This window comes from Phyllostomus hastatus, unplaced genomic scaffold, assembly GCF_019186645.2.
Source record: "Phyllostomus hastatus isolate PE091 unplaced genomic scaffold, TTU_PhHast_1.1 phas_contig_210, whole genome shotgun sequence".
NCBI lineage: Eukaryota > Metazoa > Chordata > Mammalia > Chiroptera > Phyllostomidae > Phyllostomus > Phyllostomus hastatus.
In genome coordinates, this window is record NW_025333737.1 from 36,808,765 (window position 1) to 36,823,255 (window position 14,491).

The following is a 14,491-nucleotide window of genomic DNA, read 5'->3' on the forward strand; positions in this document are numbered from 1 at the left end:
GGGAACCAAGCAAGCCAACGGCATTCCGAGCTCAGGCATGGGTGACAGCCCCCACGCGAGGCGCAGTTTCCCTGCCCTCCCAGGTCTAGGCAGCCCAGGCTGGGGGGTCCCCCCTGTCAGCCACAGGCCAAGGTGACCGTAGGTCATCCGAGGTCGGCAGGCTGTGGGCCAAGGTGGTGTAGACAGCACAGGTCACCAGCGGTCACTGCGGGGCTGGGCTCCCCTCCTCGCCCTGCCTCCAGCTCCCTCACAGCAGGGAGGGGAGCAGCAGGGCTCCCGGCCCGGCCAGTGCTCCCCAGCTTTGGTGGCCCAGCCCCTGAGTCCTGCAGGCCAGGCCGAGGTCGCCAGGCCCCCGGGGGTCAGCTAGTGAGGGGGTGGAGCTGCGCTGCAGCCCCAGGCCTCTGGCCCCAGCGCCCTTCCTGACTGCACCACAGAGGTTAGGGGCAGCCTCCCTGGGCAAGCCCAGTGCTGCTCTGGCTGCCTGCCCTCCTGTCCCCGGCGCTGGGGGCCACAGCCCTTGCCGCTGTGGCTTTGGGGGCCTGATGAGGGGCGGAGCCCAGGGCCTGTGGGCGGGCAGCCCTGTGCCTCCTCCCGGGGCTCGGGGGGCAGGCACTGCAGCAGCACCCGGCTTCCCGGGACAAAGGTCCCGACCAGGTCAGGCGAGGGGAGGCGGGGGAACTGCCCGCAGTCCTGGGTGGTGGCCACGCCCCCGGGGTCTTAGACAGGCTGCCGGGCCAACCACTGCGGGCTCGGTCCCGCACCCGAAGCCGCTCTGCGTCTGGGGCCAGGCCTGTTGTGCTCTCGCGGCCGGCCGGAGGCCGTTCCCGGGGGGCGAGCTGCTTTCCTGCCCGTCCTCTCGGCCCAGCGCACCTCACTGCTCGGGCACGCTCGGTGGAAACGCTGGGAAGCAGGGAAGTGGTCCGTCCTTCCTGGAGGGACACTGACCCAGCACCAGCCTGTCTGCTGCCATTCACCCGGCCCAAAGGGGCGGGGACTTCCAGGGGGAAGCCCCGCCCAGGTCCCGGACACCTGACCCTCGCGGAGCGTGACGACACGCAGAAACACTGCCCCACGGCCGACACTGGCGGGAGGCGACCCTTCCAGTCCACGTCACTGACGTCTCTCCAACTCCGGGCACAGCCCAGGGCAAAGGGAGGGGGCGCTGAGCTGGGCCCGGGGGCCCGCCCCTACCTTGGGGTTGGCCTCCAGGTAGTTGTACAGCACGTTGATGGAGATGGTGAGGTCCCCGTTGTTGAAGGGGTACGACCTGTTCCAGCCCTGGGCCCCAAACTTGCGCCTCTCGGCCACCACCGCGTGGAAGTAGCAGAGGGCGAACAGGATGCACTTGAACTCGATCTCCTTGGTGCACATCTCCAGGGTGTCCTGCAGGGGGCGCACACTCTGCGTCAGGCGGGGTCCACAGAGCAGCCAAGCTGGGGACCAGGGTCCCATCTGCCCCCTGCTTCACAGAGGGTGGGGTGGGGGCTGCAGGTGGGGGGGGACAAAGCCATCAGCGGCTCTGGGTCGTCTTTTGAGTCTCTTGGGCCTGGGCCTGCAAAGCCTGGGAGAGAGGACTGACTCTCTGGACTCCCACAGAAAGGGTTGTATCCAAACTCACGTACCGACCACAGGTCAGTCTGGGACTCCCTGGGACACTGCTCCCCAGAGGACAGCCCCGGGCGTGCCCAGCACCCCCACCCTGTCTGTACAAACAGCGCCCCTCACGCTCCCTCTCAGGCATGTGCCCCCCCCCCTCCGGGCAGGCCCAGTCCAGGCTGGGACTCAGGTGTGTGAGATTTTACTGATTACGATCAGTCTTTGCTAAGGGGCAGCTGCTGAATGCACAGAGGCTTCTGGAAGCTCAGCTGCGTCTTGTTCATCCACTCAAGCGCTGGCTGAGCGCCTTGAGCTAGAAGGGGGCGAGGGGGCGGGCAGGGAGCTACCACATGGTCACCACGACAGAGAGAAGCGCAGGGGAAAGGGCCCCGGTACACACAGGGGGCGCCCCTCACCCTGGGGAGCTGCTCCAGGGTCTCAGAGACCCGGGTGTGTTCTGTTCCCAGACACCCCCCAATCCTCCCCGCACCTGGCTAGTGCCGACACCGCTGACCTCAGCTGTCTCTGCCTCTGCGCCCGCTGCCCAGCAAGCCCTGGCTCAGGCGTCCCTGAGCCCACCGCGCCCTGGGCGCACAACAGTTACCGCACGGCCCTCCTGCCTTTGGTCCTCCGTGACCTCACTCGGACCCTGGGGGTCCTTTGCAAGCCAGTAGGGGGTGTGCAGTCAGCGAATCAGCTGTTTCTGCTTATAATTTCATGTGCTCAGTCAGTCGGAGACAGAAGCTGTGCATTCTCGGCACAGCGAACTCCACAGGCAGATGGCTGTGTTAGGGGTTACTGGAGAACACAGGGTTTCCAGCTCAGAAAAGTTTCAGACTCCAGCCCTGGCTGGTGTGGACCAAAAAGTCACTGGTTCGATTCCTGGTGCAGGCACATGCCTGGGTTGTGGGCTGGGCCACCAGCTGGGGGCATGCGATCCATGTTTCTCTCCCTCTTTCTCCTTCCCTTTCCTTCTTTCTAAAATAAATAAATAAATAAAATCTTGCCTTGGCTGGTGTGGTTCAGTGGACTGAGCGCCGGCCTGTGAACCAAAGGCTTGCTGGTTCAATTCCCAGTGAGGGCACACACCTGGGGTGTGGGCCAGGTCCCCAGTAGGGGGCGTGCAAGAGGCAACCACGCATTGATGGTTCTCTCCCTCTTTTCCTCCCTTCTCTTCTCTCTAAAATAAGTAAGGTCTTGCCTTGGCTGGTATGGCTCAGTGGATTGAGCACTGGCCTGCAAACCAAAGGGTTGCTGGTTCAATTCCCAGTCAGGGCGCACACCATGCCTGGGTTGCAGGCCAGGTCCCCAGTAGGGGGCAACCTTCTCCTTTCCTCTGGCTACTTTTAAGATTCTCTTCTCTTTAATCTTGGATAATGTAATTATGTGTGTGCTTCCTTGGGTCCAACTTCTCTGGGACTCTCTGAGCTTCCTGGACTTCCTGGAAGTCTATTTCCTTTGCCAGACTGGGGAACTTCTTCATTATGTTTTCAAATAAGTTTTCAATTTCTTGCCCTTCCTCTTCTCCTTTTGGCACCCCTATGATTTGGATGTTGGAACATTTAAAATTGTCCCGGAGGTTCCTAAGCCTCTCCTCATTTTTTTTGAATTCTTCTTTCTTCATTCTGTCCTGGTTGAATGTTTATTTCTTCCTTTTGCTCCAAACCATAGATTTGAGTCCCGGTTTCCTTCCCGTCACTGTTGGTTCCCTGTGCATTGTCCTTCATTTCACTTTTCACAGCCTTCACTCTTTCCTCTGTTTTACAGCCACACTCAACCAATCCTGTGAGCACCCTGATCACCAGTGTTTTGAACTGTGCATCTGATAGGCTGGCTATCTCTTCATCACTCAGTTGTATTTTTTTTCTGGAGCTTTAATCTGTTCTTTCATTTGGGCTGCATTTTTTGTCTTGGCTCACCTGTTACGTATGAGGGGCGGAGCCTTGGGTGTTCACCAGGGCGGGGCTCCCACGTCCCTGCGTTGTGATGCTGCGTGTGGGGGCGGGGCCAAGAGGGAACTCTGCCGCCTGCTGGGCTCTCAGCCGGCTCTCAGTCACTCCCCTGCTTCCCACAAGCACAGTGGGCCCTGCTGGTGCCGATTCCCGGGTGGGTGGGTTGTGCACATTCTAGGACCCTGTGGGTCTCTCCAGCGAACTCTCCTGTGAGGCTGGGAGTTTCTCCCACCGCCTCAACCCTCACAGGTGTTTTCAGTCAGAGGCTTTGGGGCTTTATTTCCCCGCGCTGGAGCCCTGGGTTGCATGGTCTGTCTTGCTCCCCAGTTGTTCCTCCTGGCTTACCCACATGCAAACGCAGGGCCACCCGGTTTGCCAGCTGCCATCTCACTCACCTGGTCCGCCAGGCGCTGCCTTGCCTCAAATCCTCTCCGCCCGGCTTCCCGGCTCCGCCCCGCCCACCGATCTGGATGAATGTTTCCTCTTGAACTCCTTTGTTGTCGGACTTCCATAGTTTCTATTTTTATGTTTGTTTGTTTTTTGTTTTCAAAGTTTTTGTTGTCCTTCGGTTGTGCAAGAGGCAAAGTGTATCTACCTATGCCTCCATCTTGGCCGGAAGTCCATCTTTCTCCCTCTCTTCCTCCCTCCTTTCCCCTGTCTCTCAAAATAAATAAATAAAATCTTAAAAAAAAAAAAAAGTGTTTTTAGCCCTGGCTGGTGTGGCTCAGTGGACTGAGTGCCTGCCTGAGAACTAAAGAGTCGCCGGTTTGATTCCCAGTCAGGGCACAGGCCTGGGTTGTGGGCCAAGTCCCCAGTAGGGGGCGCATGGGAGGCAACCACACATTGATGTTTCTTTCCTTCTCTTTCTCCCTTCCCCTCTCTAAAATAAATACATTTAATAAATAAATAGATAGAATATAAAAGGTTTTAGACTCCAGCTTCACGACCAAGGGTGTGTACCCAGAAAACTCCAGCGTGGAGCAGAAGATGGCAGGTGCGGGAGAGAGGACACTGGTGCGGAGGGTGAGGAGACGAGGGCCCCCCCCCCGCCGGGACGCCGGGGAGGGCGGCCGAGGGGGCGGCGGCCTGGGGCCAAGGTGTGGGGGAGGGGGAGGACTCATGCGACCCGAGATCAGGCAGGTTGAGGCCCCTGCGCCCCCCCCTGGAGGATCAGGGGGCCCAGGTCAGCGTCCCCCTGAGGCCAGTGGGGACCTGCTTGGGGATGGAGGGAGACCCGGACCGAGCGCAGAGCCCAGCGCAGCCACGAGGAGGAAGGGTCGGGCCAGCGGGGCCCTGTGGCCCGGCCAAGCCCACTGACCACTGCAGCACCACCCTCGGGAACTGGGCCCCTGCCTCGGGTGCCCGGACACGCCAAAGCCCGGGACCGCGTCCACCTGGGCCGCCCTCGCGGGCCGGGAAGCCGAGCGGACGCGCGCATTTCTGCTCTGACAGCTGAGTGGCGGGCACGCCCTCGGCTCTCGGCTCAGTCTCTCAGGGACAGGCTGGCCGTGCAATGCGGGGTGCGTGCGTGCGTGGGTGTGCATGCGTCAGTGTGCGTGTGCGTGTGTGTGCGCATCACAGACGGTGTGGACCGGAGAGAACCAGAGAGGAGCGCCCTCCGAGTCCAGGGTCTGACCCTCGGCGCTGCAGACCCAGCGATCCCGCGCGCTCTGGGTCCCCCGGGCCGCCCAGACGGGGACGAGCCCTGGGCGCGCGGGCGCGCACGCAGGCGCGCATGCACGCACAGGCGGGAAGCCGCCCTACCTGCGTGAAGAGGTCCAGGGCCTTGTGCAGGTTGGCGTGCATGCCCGTGGGCGGCTCGTTGGTGATCTTGATGGCGTTCTCCAGGATGCCCTGCGGGATGATGTGGGCCTCGGGCGTGGGGGCGGGCTCGGCGCTGATGAACACGCGGTAGTCGTCGTGGCTGCCAGCGCTGTACCGCTCCAGCTTCTTGTCCAGCGTGCTCAGCCACCGCGCCACCAGGTGGATGTTCTGCGGACGAGACGGGGGCTCAGCGCCCACCCACTCGCTCTGCTCTGCCCTGGGCCCTCAAGGACAGGCCGCGCGGCCGTGTCTGCCCCCGACCGGGCTCTCCCCACCTGCGCTGCACCCCCCACCCCGGTGTCCACCCTTATATAAGGGGGTGCCGGGCGTGCGGGGCAATTTCAGCGGAGCAGCTGCAGCCCCAGAACTGATTCCTCCGCTCAATTAATCCAAGACTCCGGCCTTTATCTAGCGCGCCCTGCCCGCCCTCCGTGCGCACCGGCTGAGGCTGGGCGGTCCCAGCCCCCCGCTGGGAGGCCTGGGTAAAGGAGAAGGGACCCGGTGAGGCCCCCTGGGCTGAAGTTAGCCGCGCTGCGGGCTCTGTGGGAGGGAGCCAGGGGGCCTGGAGGTGCGAGCCGGACATCCGGATTGAGGAGGGGCTGGGAGGTGGCCGCACCCGGGACAGGGGTCCTGCTGGGGTCCCCCCAGGAAAGGGACGCAGAAGCCTCCCACTGTCGGCTCGGGGCAGGAGGGGCACTTTGCCGCTGGCGTTCTGTGCTCTTAGCCATATCTAGCTGAACTCGGGGTGGGCGCCTCCTGCCCGCCTGTGACGGTGACCCGCGTGGCCCTGGGGCGCGGGAGCCCCGCACCTGCAGGATGACCCAGTGGCCCTTCTCCGCAGCCACGTCCAGCGCGTCCTCGGCCACCACCTCCTGGCCCTGCCCCAGGGACACGTTGTGCAGCTTCCCGTTGTCGATGGTGAACCCCAGCTTCTTCCCTGGAGGGAAGGAAAACGGGGCAAGGCTGGGGGCGCCCGGTGGCAAAGTCTGGGGCCCCCCCCGGCCCCGTCCCGCAGCTGGGATGCCCATGCGCCCCCTCGTTGGCCTTCGTTGTGGTGAAACACGCATGGCTCCAAAGCCGCCGCTTTAAATGCCGCCCTAACATGCACAGCGCAGTGGCGCCCAGTATGTCCACGGTGTCAGGCCGGCCTCCTGGTTCCGGGGCATTTTCATCTGCCCGGGAGGAGACCCCGCACCCACAGAATGGTCATTCCCCACCCCTATTTCTCCAGCGCCCGGGGGCCGCCCATCCAAGCTCTGCCCGCGGATTCGCCGCCCATCGTGGAAGTTTCGGACAAATGGAATCACGCGGGGCGGGGCCTCTGTGCCCGGCGTCCTCCCCTTGGCACAGTGCCTCCAAGGTCCACCCCAGGGCGGCACGGCAGGGGCGTGCTCCTTTTCCACGGCCGAGTAATATTCCGCCCCGCGGATCGACCGCACTGTGATCGTCCCTTCCTCGGTGGAGGGACACCCGGGCCCCATCTGCCTCGTGGGCGTTGTGAGTGGCCGTCTGTGTGAGGCGCTCGCTTGAACGCCTGCTGTCGTTCCCCTGGGGTCTGTGCCCGGGAGCGGGGGTGCTGGGCCGTGTGTGTCACCCTCCGTGTAAGGCACTGACGCACGGCCACGCTGCCTCCTGGGGCAGCCGCAGCACCGCAGGCCCCCGCCAGTGGGGGCCCCGGCTTCCCTCTCTCTCCCTCCTCCCCGCACTCGCCACGTTCCGGGTTTGTGGTCACAGCCGCCCCCGCAGGTGGGTGGGGGAGGGGCACGTCCCTGCAGGGGTCCGGCTGTGCGCCCCCCGGCGACCGGGCCGCACCTACCCAGGGCCTCCACGTCTTTCAGGGGGTCGACGCCCGGGGAGAGGATGAAGAAGATGGGGGTGGACGGGCTGCTCTCCTCGTAGGACTTGGAGAACTCGACGCTGCGGCCCTCCACGAACTTGCTGCCCATCTTCTCCTCCACGAAGTTCCTGGGGGGCGGGTGGGGGACACGCCGGGTCAGCGCGGACCGGGGGCGGGGGGTGAGGAAGGGCCGGTTCTCGGTGGGCTCTCTAGAGCGGAGGAAGGCCCGCTGTCCGTGTGCAGGGGTGGGCGGGCGGGCGGCCCCGTGCGCACAGGTGCGGGGCACACCAGGCCGGCCGGCCGGGAGGGAGCGCAGGCCGAGACACGGGCGCGCTCGGGGCTCACAGGGGGTCACGTCCCGGGGCCAGGAGCCCGCAGCCCCTCGGGGCCCCGAGTGCCCCCGGGAAGGGTTCCGTTTCCGTCGCCTCCCTGGGCCCCGCGCAGGTCCCGCGGGCGGGGCAGACGAGGGCGGCCGGGCGGGGCGCAGTGCAGCTCCGTCTCTGTGTCCCGGGCACCCCCCTCCCGCCCCCCACGACCGGGGCCGGGGCTGCTGAGGAGGAAGGAGGCCCGAACCACGGGCGTTTTCTTTAGGGACCACACAATGCGGCCAGAGGACCCGAGGGAAAGAGTGGACTTGACATACGGTCTCTCCTCCCGTCTTGACCCCCACCGCCCCGGGGTCCATCTGAGCCCTTCCCGTGGGGGCCCAGTGCTGTCTGGGGCGGCCTTGGGCGCGCGGCCTCCCGCCCCGCCCCTGACCTCAGGGGGCGGGGCCCCCGTGTTCTGAGTGAGTCCCAGGGCCAGCAGGAACTCCCAGGGCTCCTCGGCCCACCCAGGCCACGCCCCGGGGAGAGCTCGCCCACCTGCAGGCCGGGGGCCCTCCGAACTCGCTGGGCACCCGTGAGGCCCTTCGGTGGGCCCGTTCACCCACAGGCTCCCGCACAGTCCCACGGGGAGCCTGCGGCTGGTGCCAGGCGGGGGACCCCGATACCTGCAGTCACCCCCCCACACTCTGGCCTTCGCTGGCTTCTGATCGGGACCGGGGCTGCCCCCCCCCACGTCCCTGGGGAGGTGCGCCCGCTCTCTCTCACCCCACGGGAACCCAGTCGGGGTTCGGTCGGGGGTGCCTGATGCGGGGGCCAGCGCTTCGGTGCCTCCGGGTCCCCCTTTTCCCCTGTGCGCCGGGGTCCTCACCGAGCCAGGCCACGGAGGCACCGTTACCGGGTGTGGCGGACACAGTGCGCCCCCCCGCGCCCCCCCCAGGCCGGGGCCGGGGCTCACTTGATGGCGTAGGTCATGCGGTCGGGCCGCATGCACCGCACCATGCACAGCTTCTGCAGGGCCGTCTTGTTCTTCCACTCCTTCGGGAAGATCTCCTTCTCCGGGGCCTCCGACTCCACGAACTTCTTCCAGCGCTTGGCGGACCCCTCGATGTCGTTGTCCAGGTTTTTGAACTCGTCCATCTCCGAGAGCGCCTGGGGGGAGAGGGGGGGCCCTCCCGCGCTGAGACCAGGAGCCGCCGCCCACAGACCGCAGCGGGGGCCAGGGAGGAGGCCCCTCCTGGGGACCGACTCCGGCGGCTGCTTCTCCAGAGGCTTCCGGAGCAGAGATGTCCCCCCCTGCGGCGGGACTGGCCCCCCCAGGCCGTTCTGGGCGGAGGGAGGCAGGCAGGGCCCCTGCACGCGCGTGCCCAGGCACCGGGGAACAACCCGGACACTGTGCGTTCTCCTGGACACTGCAGGTGGGGAGGCTTCGGGGGGCGACCCCTGGACTCGCCCTGGGGCTCAGCCTGGGCCGTGCGGGGACCACGAGACGTCGCTGTGTTCGGATGGGAAAGCGGGGTCCCCCTGGACGGGCGGGCAGCCTGTGTCTCGGGGCCCCGCCCCTGACGCCCCCTGGTTCAACTGAACGGCACGGCTGGTGAGCCTGGCGGGCGCCCCCAGCGGGAGGGGGGAGAGGGGCCGGCGTTCCCGGCCGGGCGCCCACCTTGATGCCGCCCCAGCCCTGGTTCTGCAGGAAGTCCACGGGCGACACCACGCCGGCCTTGAAAGGGAACCGCAGCAGGAAATCCAGCTCCACGGGGTTCAGCTCCTTCTTCATGGACAGGACCTGCGGGGGCGGGGGCGGGGGAGGGGGCGGGTTGGGCAGGGCCGATCGGCTCGGGAGGGGCGGGGAGGGGTCTGCAGCCTGTCCCACCCCCTCGGGTCAGGGCAAAACTTTGTCTTCGCCTATATTTTTTAACCATTTTATTTATTTTCAAAGAGAGGGGAAGGGAGAGAGAGAGAGAAACATCAGTGTGTGGTTGCTGGGGGCCGTGGCCTGCAACCCAGGCATGTGCCCTGACTGGGAATCAAACCGGCGATGCTTTGGTTCTCAGCCCGCGCTCAATCCACTGAGCCACGCCAGCTGGGGCTGTTCTGTCTTTTTAAATCGTGGTAAAATGCACGTAACAGAATACAGCATCCGAACCCCAGGGAAGGGGGGCGACCTCAGAACAGCCACGTTGCTGCATGGCCCTCACCCGAGGGAAGGGGAGCCCGGTGCCCCCCGCCCCCCGCCCCCCGCCGGGGGTTGCTCCCCCCGCCCCCCGAGTCGCTGGACGCCGGGGGCCGCCAGCCCGCACTCAGTACCTGGAAGGTGACCTGGGCCAGGAAGATGAGCTTGTCCCGCTCGAAGAGCCCGCGGGCCGTGTACACGTAGACGGAGTAGGTGATCTCATCCGTCAGGTTGGTCACCCGCTGCCGGACCTCGTCGGCGGGCACGGTCCTCTGGATGGCTTTCTCGAAGACCACGTGGAAGGCCTGGGGACGGCGGGCCGGACCACGGAGGCTACAGGACCGGGACCCCCACCCCCAGCCGCTGCCTGTGCCGCCCCCTCGCCGCCCCGGGCGCCGCCGCCGCCGCACCTTGAGGGAGAACTGGTAGATGGGGTTGATCTTGTTGAGGTCGTTGAGGATGAAGTACAGCAGGGACGCCCTCTCCGCGGCCGGCCGGTAGCTCTCTCTGGCCTCGTTGATTTTCGCCTCCGTGACCTTCGCCTCCAGCACCTGGGGACCGACCACAGGGGCCGCGGTGGAAGTGGAGGCGGGTGACCCCCCGTGGGCAGGGGGGGCGGCCTCCCCACCCTGTGCGCCCCCTGCCCACGGCCGGCCCGGGGTGCTGCAGCCGGAACCCTTCACCAGTCCGGCGGCCGAGCCCGCGTGCCCCGGCCCGGGGCCGGCCCACCTTCTCCTCGATCTCGCTGGCCGTGTGTTTGGTGGTCTCCAGGTTCTCCACCAGGGCCGTGTCTCCCAGGAAGTTGCCGGAGGCAGCCGACAGGCGGGCCAGCAGGGAGTCCTCCAGCTCCTTGAGGACGATCTTGAACTCGTTCTGAGACTTGGTGAGGTTCGCCTGCGGGCGGGGCAGACATGGGGCGGGGAACCGCCCGTGGGCTCGGCCCCGCCTGCACTGAGACAGCGGTGCCCGGCCCGCCCCCACCTCTGTGGCTGCCTGTGATCGGCCACAGTGTGACCAGGGCTCGGGGACCAGGGGAGCAGCGTGGGTGCTGGGGCTGCTCGGTGCCCTTCGTGGGCACTCGGGGGCCGGCAGTGAGGCCAGCCTCGTGGGGCAGCGGGCTGGCGCACGGGGCCCCTGGGCACCACCGTGCCTCCTGGTCCTTCCCAGAGGCGGTCGTTTCACTGAGAGCCACAGGTCGGGGCAGCCGGGGAGGGAGTGGCCGCTCTCTCGTCCGAAATGCAGCTCAGCCCGATAGGCAGCTTCGCAGGGAGATGGAGAGCCAGGGAGCCCCCGTCTGTCACCCGCGCCCCCGTCTGTCCTCGGGCCGCCACGCCCCGGCCCCCCCCCCCCCCCCGCCGTGGCCGACATCAGGCCTCGTACCTTCAGCTGCTCCAGATCCGGGCGCTCCTTGGCCACCACGGCGGCCAGGAGCTGGTCCTCCAGGCCGTCCCTGGTGACCAGGAAGTTGATGAGGGTGCACTGGGCCTGCATCTCGGGCTTGTAGTGGGGGTTGAAGTACTTGGTGTGCAGGATGAGGCGGAACTGGGGGTGGTACTCCACCTCCTTGTCGCCAATCTTGATGTACCTGGAGGTCAGCGGAGCAGGGGCTTAGAGGGGAGGGGCGGGGCGGCCAGACAGACACCGACTGCCCTGCACGCCCGCCTGGTGGCCGGCTCCCCGCTCGCTGCCACCTGGCCGCCCCCCCCCCGCCCCCCCGCGGTGGCCGGGAAGGGACGGTGACTTCCTCTGCCCGGGGTCCTCTCTGCCCCGCGGCCAGCCCGGCTGCGGGGTGCGGCTGCTCTGACTCCGGCTGGCCGGTTCTGACCTTGACCTTGACGGCAGTGTGCGCTCCCCCGGCTGCAGGGCAGTCTCCCTGGGGAGGGGGGGGGCCGCTGCAGGCACCCAGCGGGGGCTCGGCCCCAGAGGCCGCCGGCCACAAAGGCTCACGCGCCCCACTGCAGAGCGCCAGCGCGTCCCGGCAGCTCCCGGGGCCGAGCCGAGTGCGGGATCCTCCCGGGGGCTGCCTCTGCCTGGCGCCCCGCGCTGCTGCTGCTGCCGCCCTCTTTCGGGTCACGCTCACACGTGGGGGCCTGACGGCACCCTCGGTGCCTCGGCACCCCTGCCGGGCCCTCCTCAAAGCCCAGACCTCAGCGCCTTCACCCGCCGCTTCTGTGCCGGGCTCCTGCCCCCGCCCCTGCAGCTGAAGGGGGCTCGAGTCAGCTCCGGCACTCACGGCCTTTATGCCGATTTATTTATTTTGTAAAAAATATTTTTAAAAGATATATTTTTAAAAGATTTTATTTATTTTTATTTTTAGAGAGGGGAGGGAGGGAGAAAGAGACAGAAAAACATCAATGTGTGGTTTCTGGGGTCATGGCCTGCAACCCAGGCATGTACCCTGACTGGGAATCGAACCTGCGATGTTTTGGTTCGCAGTCCGTGCTCAATCCACTGAGCTACACCAACCAGGGCTATTTATTTTTTTAGAGAGTAGGGAAGGGAGGGAGAAAGAGAAGGAGAGAAACATCCATGTGTGGTTGCCTCTCAAGCGCCCCCTACTGGGGACCTGACCCGCAACCCAGGCACGTGCCCTGACTGGGAATGGAACCAGCGACCCTGTGGTTCCCAGGCCGGCACTCAGTCCACTGAGCCACACCAGCCAGGGCTCTGCATGCTGGTTTAATTCCTTTATGTTAGAAAGGTAAATAGAAGCTCAACGCCTCAGGCACGACTGGAGAAACAAAGTGTGGTCCACCCACAGGATGGAGTATTACTCAGCCAGAACGAGGAGCGAGGCTCTGGCACCGGCTGCAGTGCGGCCGCGCCTTGACAGCACGGTGCTGAGTGACAGAGGCCGGTGCGCCAGGCTGCACAGTGCGGGGTTCTGCTGATGGGAAGCGTCCAGGGCAGGCGGCTCCGGGGGGACAGAGAGCACACTGGGGGCTGCCGGGGGCTGGGGGGGGGCAGCGGGGTGAGTGCTCCGTGGCACAGGGGTTCCTGCTGAGCAATGGGAATGTTCTGGAAGTAGATACAGTGGAGGCTGCACCGCACTGTGAATCCACTGAATGCCATGAATTGTACACGTTAAAATAGTTCTTTTCAATGTGCACAGTATGAACTTCACCTGAACTTGAAAAACTAAAACAGACTTCCGGCCAAGATGGAGGTGTAGGCAGATACACTGTGCCTCCTCACACAACCAAAAGAAGGACAGCAACAAATTAAAAAAACTAAAACAAAAACAAAACCCGCCGTGGCTGGTGTGGTTCAGTGGATTGAGCGTGGGCTGGGAACCAAAGGGTCACCAGTTCCATTCCCAGTCAGGGCACATGCCTGGGTTGTGGGCCGGGTCCCCAGTAGGGGGCGCTTAAGAGGCAACCACACATGGATGTTGCTCTCCCTCTCTTTCTCCCTCCCTTCCCCTCTGTGTAAAAATAAACAAATAAAATATTAAAACCCAAAAAAGCCCCAAGCCAGAACTGCCAGAGGGTGGAACTATATGGAAGTCCGACCACCAAGGAGTTAAAGAATATTCATCCAGACCGGATGGAGGGGCGGGGAGGGGCGGAGACGGGAATCCTGGGCAGCAAGGCGGCCACTGGCGGAGCGGGTGGTCCCACATTCGCACGCAGATAAACCGGGAGGAGCAACTGGGGAGCAAGACAGGCTGAGCAAGCTAGGGCTCCAGCGCAGGGGAAATAAAGCCTCAAACCTCTGACTGAAAACACCTGTGGGGGTTGAGGCGGCGGTGGGAGAAACTCCCAGCCTCACAGGAGAGTTCGCTGGAGAGACCCACGGGGTCCTAGAGCGTGCACAACCCACCCACCCGGGAATCGGCACCAGCAGGGCCCACTGTGCTTGTGGGAAGCGGGGGAGTGACTGAGAGCCGGCTGAGAGCCCAGCAGGCGGCAGAGTTCCCTCTCGGCCCCGCCCCCACAGGCAGCATCACAACGCAGGGACGTGGGAGCCCCGCCCACGGAGCTGGACACCCAAGGCTCTGCCCCTCACTGCGTAACAGGCGAGTCAAGACAAAAAAATATGGCCCAAATGAAAGAACAGATCAAAGCTCCAGCAAAAAATACAACTGAGTGATGAAGAGATAGCCAGCCTATCAGATGCACAGTTCAAAACACTGGTGATCAGGGTGCTCACAGAAATGGTTGAGTGTGGCCGAAAAACAGAGGAAAGAGTGAAGGCTGTGAAAAGTGAAATGAAGGACAATGCACAGGGAACCAACCGTGACGGGAAGGAAACCGGGACTCAAATCAACAGTTTGGAGCAGAAGGAAGAAATAAACATCCAACCAGGACAGAATGAAGAAACAAGAATTCAAAAAAATGAGGAGAGGCTTAGGAACCTCCGGGACAATTTTAAATGTTCCAACATCCAAATCATAGGGGTGCCAAAAGGAGAAGAGGAAGGGCAAGAAATTGAAAACTTATTTGAAAACATAATGAAGAAGTTCCCCAGTCTGGCAAAGGAAATAGACTCCCAGGAAGTCCAGGAAGCTCAGAGAGTCCCAAAAAAGTTGGACCCAAGGAAGCACACACCAAGGCACATCATAATTACATTAGCCAAGATTAAGCCTAGGAGAGAATCTTAAAAATAGCCAGAGAAATGAGACAGTTACCTATAAAGGAGTTCCTGTAAGACTATCAGCTGATTTCTCAAAACAGACCTTGCAGGCAAGAAGGGGCCAGAAAGAAGTATTCCAAGTCATGAGAGGCAAGGACCTACATCCCAGATTGCTCTATCCAGTAAAGCTGTAATTTAGAATGGAAGGGCA

At 63.9% G+C, this 14,491-nt stretch overlaps 1 protein-coding gene across 1 annotated transcript in view; it reads right to left on the reverse strand.

Annotated features, from left to right (window-relative positions):
* The window catches only part of DNAH17 (dynein axonemal heavy chain 17), an 85,796-nt gene that overhangs the window by 6,371 nt on the left and 64,934 nt on the right, over window positions 1–14,491 (reverse strand). Inside the window, exons 65-74 of the mRNA XM_045835881.1 lie at window positions 11,086–11,290; window positions 10,435–10,599; window positions 10,116–10,256; window positions 9,840–10,010; window positions 9,196–9,318; window positions 8,491–8,684; window positions 7,189–7,337; window positions 6,182–6,309; window positions 5,313–5,540; window positions 1,192–1,383 (exon numbers count right to left, since the gene is read on the reverse strand). Coding sequence (XP_045691837.1) covers window positions 1,192–1,383; window positions 5,313–5,540; window positions 6,182–6,309; window positions 7,189–7,337; window positions 8,491–8,684; window positions 9,196–9,318; window positions 9,840–10,010; window positions 10,116–10,256; window positions 10,435–10,599; window positions 11,086–11,290 — 1,696 coding nt within the window. The remainder of the gene's footprint in view (window positions 1–1,191; window positions 1,384–5,312; window positions 5,541–6,181; window positions 6,310–7,188; window positions 7,338–8,490; window positions 8,685–9,195; window positions 9,319–9,839; window positions 10,011–10,115; window positions 10,257–10,434; window positions 10,600–11,085; window positions 11,291–14,491) is intronic.